The 14,224-nt window shown below is 39.1% G+C and overlaps 1 protein-coding gene across 4 annotated transcripts in view; it reads left to right on the forward strand.

Moving 5' to 3' along the window:
* Buffy (BCL2 family apoptosis regulator buffy) overlaps positions 1-14,224 on the forward strand; it is a 258,812-nt gene that overhangs the window by 179,588 nt on the left and 65,000 nt on the right. For all 4 annotated transcript variants that reach the window (XM_083123288.1, XM_083123287.1, XM_083123289.1 and 1 more), the window contains one exon: positions 617-1,328. In XM_083123288.1, coding sequence (XP_082979414.1) covers positions 657-1,328 — 672 coding nt within the window. In that variant the 5' untranslated portion in view covers positions 617-656. The remainder of the gene's footprint in view (positions 1-616; positions 1,329-14,224) is intronic.

The raw sequence follows: 14,224 nt of genomic DNA on the forward strand, positions 1-14,224 counted from the left end.
TAATAAATTTGATGTGTGCAAGAAACAACAATAAACAAAGTGGAGTTGTTTAGCCCACCCGATTTGTAGTAAGATTACAGATCTGTCGTAGGTTCGATCCCCACCACTGGCAGAAAAAAAAAAGTTTGTCACCTGAAGACGACAGAAGAGGTACTCTCTCGAAACGTAGTGTTAGAATAAGTATAGTTTAAGCGGACTGGGCAGTCTAATTCACATTGCAAAATTCTCATTATCATATCAACTTTTAAAGTTAGTCATGATTCAGGGGGCGCAAAGCTAATCTTAGTGAAAATTACATTTCGTATATTTTTCTCAATTTGCCCTCATTAATCTTAATTATTTCCTGCTTTTTATTCATTTTGAGCTTTAATATTTGATTCAGGTGGAATAATACTCGTAGTAGCAATTCAACTACTGCAACTAATAATAATAGTTTTGTGATCGTCGATTTCAATTTTCTTACACAAAATAGAAAATATGGACGGGAAGGGAAATTGTGTGGCTTTAAAAGTTAAATTTTACTTTATTGTTGTGGTGGCAACACTACTCCTATTCTCGTTTCTGTGCCACCCATTCAGTTTATAATGTCAATATAGCTATGCCGTTTTCTTTCCAGGTGTGCTTCGTGGCTGTAATGTGTATCTCGAGAGAGCAAAATGGCCGGCGCGGACTCCTTCCCGACAGTTCCCGTTCAGAGGAGGAAGTTCAGTTTCCCAGCGTCCCTGCATTCCAACCTTCTCGGCCTCGGATCCACGGACGGAAGCATCGTGAACAACGCCGCGTCGGCACGACGGCGCTTCAGCAACGTGAGCGACGTCGTCTCCAGGAAACTCTCCAACACGATCGGCTGGCGATCGGTCCCGTCCCAGGAGATAGTGGCGCAGGGGAAGTCCCTGTGCGGGCAGTACATTCGCAGCCGGTTGAAACGTTCGGGGGTGTTTAGCCGCAAGTGTGGACTCCAGCGGCTGCGCAGCGTGGCCAACCTTCCCGGAGGGTACGTCGTGTGCGAGGTGTTTCACCAGTTGCACGTAATCGGGCAGGAACTGGAGAGGATGCACCCGAAGGTGTACACCTCCGTGTGCAGGCAAGTGTGCATGACGTTGACGTCGGAAAAGTCCGTGTGCGCGGTGCTCGCTGCGGTGGCGAGGGAACTCTTCAAGATGGACGTCACGTGGGGTAAAGTGGTGTCGTTGTTTGCCGTCGCGGGAGGCTTGGCCGTGGACTGCGTGCGTCAGGGACACCATGACTACTTGCCAGGTCTGGTCGAGGCGATGGGAGCCGTCGTGGAACAGGAGCTGGCAGCGTGGATAGCTAGTAACGGAGGATGGGTGAGTGTCTTTACTGTTTATATAGCACTTTGATTCACTCTGCTCCGGGAATCTCTGGAGCAAGCGAACAAAAACAAGTCCTCTACGCAAGTAGAACCCGACCAATGAACGCACGAGTGGGAAATGAACGCATGGAGGGCAGAGGCGGAACCACGAATTTTGTCTTGGGGGGGCAAGTACCAGGAATACCAGGAGGATAAACGTGCCAATAGTAATAATAATAGGAATAATGATAATGGCATTTTTATTGTTATTATTTTTATTGTTGACATTTTTTCTTGTATTTTTTCAACACGTTCAATTTCACATTAGCTAATAATGGAAAACAAGCACACAAATTGTAGTTTTGAAAGGCAAAAATGACGAATATAATTCCTTTTGTGTATATATATGACATGTGTAACTTTCATGTAGAACATATGTTTTACATATATATGCAACATGAAGCTACGTAAAATAAGGAAATACATATGCAACATGTTAACACAAAATTCTGCATGTATTCAATGTTTCTTTAATACCTACATACATATAATATTTAAATACATTACATAATCAATTCATCCACCTCATAACAAACCAACAGCAAAAATTATATAAATTTTCTCTCGCATGTGTGTGCTCCATTTCCTCAAAACGACTGTTCATACATTTAAAACAAAACTGTTTAGCAACAACAGTCTGAAGTACACATTTGGTCTTTCTTACTTCTCACTCAAGTAAATAACAATGCATTACAGAAAATAATCCCATGGCATTCACTCTTTCACAACTTTTTTCATTAGATCGTTCGGTGCCGAGGTCCGACTCCTGCCGTCCCTTAGCTACGGCTCTGAACTTGATGAGACTCAGTGCCGGATCTACAAAGATTGGCCCCCCGCAAAATATTACCAAAGGCCCCCTCTACCTACCTACCTTTACACACACACACACACATCAGCCTCCTTGACGGCGGAGTGGTAGCGTCGTAGTCTTGTAATCAAGGGGTCCCGGGTTCGATACCCGGTGGAGGCACATAGTGGTTCGGATCCCACTTTAAACTGTAGGTCCAGTCCCGATTAGCCTTACTGTGCATAAAGTGGACTTAAAACACCAAATAAACCAATCAATCAACACACACATATCACATACGTATAATGTATGCGTGTGTGTGTTATTATTCATCTCATGTTAACAAAGTCACATATAAGAGCCTGGAGAGTGATTCCAAAGTCCCGTAACAAACCCTATAAAAAGTAAAGGCAGTAGCGTAGCGGCCGCCCCCTCAACCCCCGCAATGCGGTGAGGCCCCGATGTGTAGGGGCCTCGCAATGTTCTCTCTCTGTGCTCCTGAAATTTTATATACTCCCAGAAATTCAACAGAGAATATATCTTATTTTTTAAAAAATCGATAAACTTAAAATAAATTTTGTATTATACGATAATAAGCAGCATATTGTCCCAGCCAGAGGGGGCCAGGTAATTTGACATAAGGGCCCCCTCTGAAATGCAGAATGAATTTTCTTGCTCATAGATGACCATCGATAGGAAAATACGCTACGCAGTTTGTCGTAAACGTAGTGCAGTGTGTCAATTCTCTACAATTAAAGTATGAATCGAGTATGAGCAGTGTTGAGTTGCTCAACCAGTCGATGCCTTATTGCTATGCAATAAACAATCAAACTTGGTAATTCATGATATTTTGCCACTAAATAATATTTGTTGCACGTGATATTTAAAATGTAACTTCCCACTAAATATTTTAAGAGGGCCCCAACTCCCAAGCCTTTTCATATTCAAATAAGAGCTGAGATAAATTTCCCACATTGTTCACACTTCTTGTGTTTTACTTCAAAGGGACCCCAAAATTCAGTAGAAGGTGGAGTCCAGGGGCAATTATCCCTTTTCCCTAAGGGCCAGTACCCCCTTTTCTGTCACGCAGGGTGTATGAGTTTAATGTTACCATTACGTATTTTGTGAAGTTCATTTTTCTGATATATTGAAATTTCTTGCACATTTCTGTCGAACCAGTTCTACTTTTCCAATTTCTTACGATTCTGTGATCTGCAGTGTTCGAAGTGAAAATTCCTAGCTGCGAATTTCCTTGTTCGAATTTTGGATCAGCTTGAAAACAATGCATAGGTGGAGGAGGATGCTTATGTAAATTATGCTAACTGTGGAGGGATACATTATGATTTTTTTCTTAGCTGGGCGGTAGCATCCCCCCTTCGTCCTTCCCTCCCACACATACTTCGACCACTAATGATCTAATAATAAAACTGTTCTTGTTATATGAGTAAAAGTCTTTAAGAAATATATGTTCTGAGGTCCACTAACAGCAAAATTAAACATCGTGTTCGTGTAGAAACACCTTTTTGGGTGGCCAGTCCTTCTAATCGGCATTCATTGAGTGACAGATTTTCATTGAATAGTGCCCCATCGTCACTTTAATATCTATCTCAAAATTGGAGGCCGCTGCGATTTCTTCGCAGATTGCAATTGACTTTGTGATGTTAGTTCAACACAGACAATCTAGAAGTCCAGTTCAACCCCCAAAAATGAAATAATAAGTTTACTTGAGTATATAACTCACTATTAGTATTAGGAGACTAATGAGAGCGACTCTTAATCTTGGCCTGGCGCAGCCAGAGGGTGGTTTTGGAGTTGACGGCGCATTCAATTCCAAATTTAAGTTTTTAAGTCCACTTTATGCACTGATAGGCTAATCGGGACTGGACATACAATTTAAAGTGGAATCCGAACCACTATGTGCCTCCACCGGCTTTCGACCCTGGGACCCCTAGGTTATAAGGGAAGGACTTTAGCACTACGTCATAGGGGAGTCCTAGTATTTTTTGAATATCTGTGCAATTATATCTAACCTGATATTTTTTTAAAATGTTTCAAGCAAAAAAATACAAAGGATCACGAAAAAATTATTTGGCTGCGTGAAGCTTCTCCCCTCCTCCAAAAGAGATTTCTGGTGTTGAACTAAGAGAAAATATTTCCAATTTCTTCTTTCAGTTATTCTCAGAGATTCAAGCCATCCGGATTTAGTTTCGAAAAGCCACTAATCTGATATATTCGTATAAGTCGATAACACAAATTCGGAAGCAATAATATTTGGGTAAAAGTTAATTCCTTGTACAGCTGAGGGGGGGAGGGATGATTTGACTGTGGTACGTGCGTCCCACTCTGGCATCATCTCGATATATGTATATATTTGCTAAGGGGGCCCCCAATATTTTACTTGCAGGGGGTTGCAGAGAACGGCGCTACGCCACTGATTTAAGGGGTTAGGCTGGGTACAATTGGTCATGATTGAAACAGGTTAGGTTTAGGGGGAACTACATTGTTGTATTCCAATCGGACGTCTGCCATATTGGTGGCCGACATATAGAATTCAACTCATTCTTTTAAAGGGGAAGGGGGTGATGTCAGAGAGTGTGATGTGATATATAAATGACACTGTTTTCTTACACCTGGAAAGTGATACATTTGTTACAATCATACGGTCGTAACTTTTCCTGATTAAGGAAAGATAGGTTGACGAAATATTCACCCCTTCATTTCTCGTGAAATTCTAGCCTGATTTCATCATAGTCTGACTACCACGCGCAAAAAGAAGGCATGTGTGATCTTAGGTTGGAATTATTCCGGCTTTGTCCCCGCATAATGCAGCTCTACGACCCACCCAGCCTCAAATCAAATGGTACCGGGAGGGTTGGGGGGGGTGCTAAAGGCGGCCGCAACGTGATTATGGACATCGAAAATATAAGGGGCCCACATACCCTAAATGTGTCTTCATGGCACGGTGCTATATGCACCGGAAACTTTACATTTACCTTTATATATTGTATTCACTTCTGTACCACAGAGTACCTACGTTTATATTTTATATACGTATACGAACCCTGTACTATGCCAATGGCTGAGAGCTCCTTAAAGGGTTACTTCTCTTCGCCCCCCCCCTCCCCCCGCACCGCGGTTTTTTGCGGATTGTAGATCCGGCACTGATGAGACTGTAAGAAAAGCAGGGAGTGCGAGCGAAGCGAGCAAGAAAATTTTACGAACGTATTTTTATTCTCATAAAATTTGAATTCGAGGGGGGAAATTGCCCTTTTGTGCCCCCCTGCAGGTGCTCTTGGAGTCTGGAAGAAAAATACATGAAAACTAATTCCACCTTGAGTATCATTTTGTCGTGTTACTCTTAGATTCTGCTAGCCTTGATTTTCTCATTTCAATGTTTGCCCCCTGAATTGATTTCCTTCCAAGGTTGGGGGGCAATGCCCCCCTGTGGTTGCGCCACTGATGGAGGAAGAAACGTGGCTATAGCTACCAGCCGTTTCCAGCAGCGTGCACTGATTTGCTCAGCCCACTCACTTTCTCCTCTACTCTATTGTTATGCGCGTCCTTGCACCACAGATTCCCGCGACAGATTGTACATGGTGTAAATACTACACTGTCAATTTTTGTCCATTTTTGTAGGGGTAATGACCTTAGCAGTAATAATAATAATAATAAAATCGTCTTTATTATAGCGGGCGTTTTTCGGCCTCGAGGGCCGCTCTTACAACAAATCCTTGTCTGGGTAATTAAAACAAAGTAAAATAAAAGTAAGGTACAAATGGAATATGAACATATCCTGACTACATGTATGATAGATGAACATTGAATACAAAAATACAAATTGAATAAAAATAAGAAAGAAAAAAGGATTATATGTATAAACTAATGTTCGTCGCTTTCATCTTTACATATACTACATATATAAAGTCAGCTGGGACAATAAAGGAAACAGCAATAGCAATAATAATAATAATAATAAATTGAAAAGACAAAACAAAAATTATGCAAATTAGAATAGTTATAACAAATTATATTAACAAAGTTGCCAATTATTACAATGGCAACTCTGTTATATTTATAACAGAAAAGTTGCTCGTGATTATGTGCTTAGCTGCCTTGCTTGTAGATGATTCCTTAGTTTATGTTTAAACTGCTTATGATACTGGATGGATGTTAGAGAGGTTGGAAGGGAATTCCAGTCTTTGGTGGCAGATACGGTGTACAATCTTCCGTAGGTGGTTGTATTATGAACTGGGACTGACAATAATTTTTTCCGTCGCGTTACTTGTTGATGCATCCTCGAAATTGTATTCAGTTTCTCAAAAAGATATCCAGGTTGTTTGCTGCTTCGTACTTTATGTAATATATCATAATCTCAGTAGCTCTTCGTATTAGCGATTGAAATTTATCTGGTATTTTTGACAGCGTTGTTATTATCTTTTGTTATACAGGTGGACTCAAAAGTCCGGCACCATAGGGTAATTTGCTTATTAGTGCAGATAGCGAAAAATGGAAAGAGGGGATAGTTGCTGGAAATATGTGGTTTTCAATTTAACGTGCTTGAATTTTCTCCGTCAAATGTAAAACGGTTTTACTGGATAAGTGAAGAACTGATGACGATAATCAATACAGTACGGTTTTGCGATAACATAACACTTTAAGGACGAAGCATGTGGCAACAAGACATTTTCGGTTCTTAATGAGAGTCGTACCAGTGAACAGCCTCAACTGTGTATTCTAAGATGAACATTCAAGAACGTTACACTGAAAACTACATATTTCCAGCAACTTTCCTCTCTTTCTATTTTTCGCTATCTGCACTAATAACAGAATTGTTCTATGGTGCCAGACTTTTTGAATCACTTGTATTACGAAATAAATTACGTTGTCCTTGAAAACAGAAGAAAAAAGTCAAATTAAATTATCAATGACGCAAGAGAAAAGCATAATGATGTTAAGTAACTGTGCACTGTTGATTGATTACCTTTCCAATTATAACTACAAATTAGAAACGAAAGGTAAACAGTGGGTCGGCAAACCGTGTGTTCTGTACATCATTTATCTGCAGCTCATTGATTTCAAATGTACCGGTATCTGTTCACATTAATAGGTGCCATATGGTTGAGTGTTATAACTGAACGGCACGAACATTTTCACGGACAGTAGTGCCAACTCTGCAACTCTCCCCGCAAAGGATGGCAACCGACTCTGTGCGTTGCTTTGTATACATACACGCGAGAAGAAACTGTACAGGGAGAACATTTGTAAACCAAATTTACTCCTTTTCTTAGCTTTTACCTGTCAATTTTCAGCAATAATTTCTGGCACCCTATATATTTGATTACGAACTACGAAGCGACACCGTTAGTCGGTACGCTATCGGATAGCCCCTATGGATATGAACGTTGACACTGGTGTACCACGGCAGAAAACGGGAGAACAAACAACAATATGTAAATAAGCGTAGACAGTCACATAGGAGCCGACCTAGTGTGGCGTACACGGACGTGTTTGACGAGCCGGTATACATACATATTTACTTATTTTCACTAAAATATGGAGTTACATATGGAATTAAAATTGTAAAACATTACCTCTTTCATAAAAAAAAAAGACTACGTCAGCTACATAACATACAATCTCGGCATTGTAACTCTGACTGTAACTGTCTTGAAGAGAAACCAGAAGCGAATCCTGTACGTGTGTCACAAAATCGTTGCTTCTGGCGCTGCTACTGGGAGCGCAACTAGTAGCGAGGGTGGGGTTAGTAATGGGCTGCTCGGCTGCTCCTCCAATGTTGCCAAATTAACGTTTGTAACAATCAGGAACCGATACCTGAGCCCTCATTCTCTATTGTTGACAGCAATTGTAAATAAACAGGAATTTCAAGTGAGTAGAAAAGTTTGGGGGCTTCTGCGGACGACCTTGTACAAGGTCAATAGACACTAGGGCCCATTTTGGCTAAAATTAAGTTATATTTTTATATCTTCTGGTGGAGTTAGCTAATATATAGGAGTAGCAAATTGCCTAACCATGCTACGAATTTTAATCCCTCGTACTAGGGTGATTAACAAGAGCTCAAATTCTTGAATTGAGAATATTCTTGGGAATATTCTACCTCCATGGTCACATGACTCCCCCTGTTGATTGGTTGAGAGTGTACTTGGGTTATGCTCTAAACGGGTGACTAGTCTTGTTTGAGAATGGTATCTGAGTTTTGGGTTAGTGGCAAGGTAGATCCTTAGATATGAAAAACTACTGACTACATGATTTCTAGTTATTACTCAAATATAACATGTTAACAGGTATGCCTGATGAGGTATTGTGTGAAATATTTAAGTATTTATTTGATGAAAATGAGAGAGAAACATTTTTTGTGAAAAAAAAAAATAGAAAACATATGTGAAATTGTTATTATGGATCATTTGAGAAAAAAACTACTGGAGTTAAAAGTTCAGATCAGACAGCAGTGTTGTGGCATAGTAAATTAAGAGAGTTTTGGCAACTAAAATTGTTCTGTTACATACAAAAGTTTTCTCAGCAATAAGAATAACACTACATAAAGTGTTGTCAGGCAGAGGCTAATGGAATTCACACACTATTTTGATGTTTGTTCCTTCATTAACCACTACTTGTTTTCTTTTTGATGTGTTAATAACAAACATAGGTCTGTGTGCCTGAATTCACTGGGACTATAGTATACATCTATGTTTCCCTCAGTCACTATTTTGTAAGCAGTGTATAATTTGAGATAGCCATCTTGTGCTATGTCCAGATTATAATTTTCACGGGGGGAAAATCTCATTGCGTCCATTTTTAAGATAAATATTTTTAATCTTGCAATTGTCGAATTTGCTGGAATATTTTTCTTTATTGTTTTCTCTCCTAGTCTGGAACAGTACAATTACGAAATCTGGCATATCATACTGTATACTACTGAATTGATTAGTGGCGTCAAATTCGTAATGCCCACCAGAGGCTGGTTTTTGGACACACTGGTAAGTGTAAAATTGAATAGGCACTTGTGGATTTTTTAGAATATTTGCTTTCTATTTGAGGGCATAATTAGTCTCGTATTCTACTACTGGTATCTTCAGCTCCATGGACTTGATAATACACTTGGCTGCTTCAGGTAGGCTGTTGGGGAGTGCTGTGCCATCTGCGTTCAAGGTACTGTAACGCATTAGAGCATCATTATTATTGGCTACCCTGCGAAAAGTGACCCTCAAACCACCCTTCCATATGATGTCCTTTTAGTCTGAGAAGAAATCTGGTACCAGGCGCATGGGGAACAGCACTGTGTGGCTTTTTGTTAGGATTTTGGTTCCTGGTAATAGGTTGCATCTATTTTGGAAAATTTCAGTGTTCTTATGGAAGTAGAAGTTAGGCCCGGATAGTCTACACGACATATCGCAGTACCATGTTTTCTGATTTCCACTTGAGAGAACAAGTGTGGTACAAAATTATCTACTAGTTTTTTGTTTGCACCAGGGGGAAATGCCTCACTACTCTCATTTTTACTACTTCAAGTTTGATATACAAATCAGCCCTGTGAGGGTGTACAAAGCTGTCACCAACGTATACGTCAAATTCAATCTCTCGATTTGGCTCGTTGAGATTAGCAAAGGTGCAGCGATTGGGAGGGAAAGACTGCAATTCGTAACTCTCAATATCCTCCATGTTAATGGTTATTTTATATATTAAATTCTAGGATTGCTGTTGTGAAAGAACCAGCAAAATCTACTCCTTCTCCCTTTTCATTGGTTACCACTAACTCTAGGTGGTTTATGCGATTGTGGCATACTGAGGAGGGTGTGTAGATGATTGGCTCCATAAACTCAGAATTAGGTTTGAAAGTTGCTAAGATTCCAGTTTGTTTGTGATTGCCTATGTTGCCATCAGTATTAGTAATCATCCATTCTGCTACATTACAATGGATATTAAGAGTCTCTATGGCCAATAATTTAGGAATATTGCCACCTATGTGTTTGATGGCAGGCTCGAGTTTTGTGTTATTCTCAAAACCCAGTAGTGTACCAAGTGTACCCAGATCCATTGTTTCAGTTGCAGAAACTAATTCTACTCTGTGTGTAACAGTTTTGTGTTAGTAACACTCCTCTAGGCAGTTGAGCTTGTAATGTTGATAGATTATACTGACCAGGAGTAATGATAATTTTTTCATTGCCTATTGCAACCCTATTATTGTGTTCTGTGATATTGGGAATAAGATACATACTGTAGAAAGCACGAAGAGCTATGGATTTAGGATAGATAATATCATTGTGTAAGCTGAGTTTCAATGCTGAAGTATCGCTGGTGAGATGGAACACCCCCATGATGTTTCAGATGCCACAGTGCTTTCTGACAATCTTTGACTGATGGGTTATTTATATGAGATAGGAAGGCCAGCATTGAAACACATAGGTGGCCACAATTTACATCCTTGAAACCCTGGATGCGTTCGTCACTATAATAGAGATTAGGAGTATTGACATAACTGACTAAACCTGTTGATGGTATGCAACCGAAAGAATAAAAAACAAAAGCAATATTAGCTTGTTTGTAATAACAGATCCAGTGAGTGCCTTGATTTTTGAAACTGTCCAAATTGACTACACCACACTCTTTTTTTACATGGTCCCTTGATGGGTAGGGAATCTGACATAAAAACACCTCTGAAGTGTTTAATTCTCAGTAACTTAATCTAATTTTCAATATCGAAGTTGGAGAGTGGTTCTTTTTTCATATTTTCTCAGAGCATTAATGCTCCTGCTCTTTCTCTCCATTGCCAAATTGTGATGCTTTTGCTCTTCTAGTTCAGCTTTGTTCTTTTTTGCACCAAAAACTGTTTTTGCTATGGCAGCACTACCTCCTGCTAAACTCCCCACGGCACCCAGAGCTGCTAGGATGGTTGGAATACTGAATATGAAACCACCAGTGTGTTTCTTTTTTCTGGAATTCTGCAATATTTTCAACTGAGGGTTACTGAGAGTTAATTTTATTCCATGGCCCTTACTCAAACAAGATTTTTTCATGTCCTGTTGTTATTTGGTGAGGAAACTGTCTAGGGATCACAAAGATTTCAGATCTGAATAAGGTACTTGGTATATAATACCTTTAGGTTTCATGATGATGGGTATTTATATACGTATATATTTAGAAGATATTATAGTCCCCACCCTAATTTTTGTTTTGTATTCATGGCAATGGTTGTACCTAGTGCTGCTATTTTTTCACCTAATGAGGTATCTCTTCTGATCAGTCTTACAAATGCTGCTTCCTCCAATTTTTGATCAGTTTCATGATGAGCACCAAGATCAGTGTGAATATTGTAGGCAATATCATGGTATTTACAAGCTGTATCCAAAGGATTGACTCCTCTGTCTCCTCTCTCCAGTCGCTGTTCTAGTTTGGTCCCTGGATCACAGTATTGATAACCAGGTAAGTGCATCTCAAAAGGCAGTTTTTTTATGATGTCATTAACTAAACCCTGACCCTTCCAGAATTTAGGGGGTAGAATATTGATAATTTTAATTAATTTAATTTACTGTCATTTACAATAAAATTGACTAGTTTACCACTGATCATATACACAATTCCTATTTTTTCATTATCGAAATTATTGATGCCCGCATTTTCCTCTCCTGCTATGACCAACAATCTATCTATGAGTTTTCTCACATCATCTACCCACACGAACTCTTTGGGTAGAGTATTGTAGCGTTTGATGCCACTACCAGTTTTGAGTTGGTTCCATATAGGTGTAATCAAATTCTTGAATTTGTTCCTACTGCTGTCTTTCTGACTGGCATCATTGTTTTAGTACAGAGCATCAGACAGTATCAAAATTTCTGAGTAACTCTGGTAATCTTCATCTGTATAATCTCTGGGGTGTTTCTTGGTGATGAGTTCCCACAGTCCCACAGTGCCAGGATATATGGACTGGCTATTTTTCGCACCCAAATTGATTTTCACATCATCCCCTTTAAATGTGACTAGATTTTCCAATTTTCCAAACTACTCCCTCATTAGTCTCCATGGTTAGATATAATCCAAAGACTTCAACTTTTTCGAATTTCCAAGTACTCAGATAATCTCTTGCCAAGGGACCAAAGTCAATTTTTTCAGGTTCTCCTATGGCCTTAGGTGGTTGTTGGAGTGCTACAGGAGTGTGAATACTGGATAGTGGTGTAGGAGGAAAATCAGCATGATTTACTAGCACCAAGAGGTACCAGCTCATTTATGACATCCTTATTTTGTTCTGCGACTCTTAATTTCTCTACCAAGATCACTGATGTCATCAATAATTGGTTGGTCCTGACGCTTGTGCTCTGCATAGTATCCTCGATTCTCAGATTTCCAGCCCTTAAATCTTTTGGTCAGATAGTTACGAAATTTCAGATGGTCTTCAATTTTATGTTTTGTCATTTTGATTAGGGGTTATTTATAACGTTACCTCGTATCTTATATTGACTCAACATTTATAAAATTGTTGATTTTGTTTCTTTATTTTCCATTGTTTGGTTTTCGAGTCATGTCAATTGTAGCAAATCCGAAATCATCTCTGTTCCAGCAAAAAGAGTAGAATTTAGAAAATTGATTGTAGTTTAAATCTCCTCCTACATAGTCATCATATACATGTTTAAGATTGGTGTGGTCCTGACGAAACAGCCAAACTAGATTTGTATTATTACGAAGTATGGGAATCTTGGAATAAGTCTGAGCCAGATAAAAACCGTCTATTCCTCTGTGACGACCCTGAGCGAAAAAAATACGAATTTTATTTTTAATTTCCAAAATTACATCATTAAAGACCACAACTGAGTTTTCAAGACAGTGGTCAAGTGGCTTTATTTCTGATCCAAAAGTGGCTATGCTCAGTCCTTTATACAGTTTCATAAGCTGCTGGTATTTGTGTTGCTCAAAACTTTTTGAGAAAACATACAGGTGTCTGTTCTTCCAATCTAACCAATTGGGAGCAAGCAGAAAATTATTTACAAGAAGTGTAGTGCTTCCACAACCAGATGGGCCTACAATGAGCCACCGAATATTGTCAGGGAGCAACTCACATTTTTTTTCGTAGTTTCTAGTAAATCAGGCAAGCGTCTCACCACATTCCATGTTGCTGTCATGGATCAACGCAGACCAGGTGATTCTAACTTTTTTCTGGAAGACTCAGCCATTTTACTAATAACTTATTGTTTTTTCTACGTAATACTTTCTCAATAAGATATGTATCTGGGTATTTAGTTTTGCTAAGCTCCTCTTCATAAAATCTCACTTTAAATATTTCATTGCAATTGTCTTTTATTATATATGTATGCCTATTCCCTGGTAAGACTTGAACCACAGTGACCAACTTTGTACTCCAATTTTCGGTGAAGCCTTTTTCAAAATAGTGCTTCAATTTACTGACTCTTACTTGATCTCCTATTTTGTACTTGGGTTTCTTGGTTGTGGGTTGATATTTGGGACAGTAAAAAAAGTGGAAATCAATTGCATCTCGTCAGATTTGGTTACCTCAGCAGGCTTTATACGTATGTTTCTATGCATAGAGTTATTGTAATTATGAACAAGATCAGATAAAATTGTTACCCACCTATAGTTACCATATGATTTTTTGGTGTCCTGTTAAATCGTTCAATTATGCTGGCTTTCAAATCACTGTATGTGGAATAATGCTGAATATTATGCTTGTTCATTAATTTGGTGAATATGGAATTGTAAAATTATTTTCCTCTGTCTGTTTGTAACTGATGGGGTATTCTGCCTTACTTGAAAATAAACTTAAAAGCCTCAGTGACACAAACCCCAGTTTTAGATTTCAGAGGAACAGCCCAAGCATATTTACTAAAAGTGTCTATTACAGTGAGCAAATATTTAAAACCATGATTTATCTTATGCAATTTTTTTTAAATTTCCTGTTCTCATTTCAACCAGATCTACTTCCTACAGATCATCAATTCCTTTTGTTATGACAGATAGTCGCTTGTAGTTACGACGAGCTGATCTAAGTAGTTCATTGACTATTTCTTGTCTAGACATTGAGTCTGGTGAGAGAAGATCAC

The sequence above is a fragment of the Lepisma saccharinum genome, chromosome 5, assembly GCF_977018435.1.
Source record: "Lepisma saccharinum chromosome 5, izLepSacc3.1, whole genome shotgun sequence".
In the NCBI taxonomy this organism is placed as follows: domain Eukaryota; kingdom Metazoa; phylum Arthropoda; class Insecta; order Zygentoma; family Lepismatidae; genus Lepisma; species Lepisma saccharinum.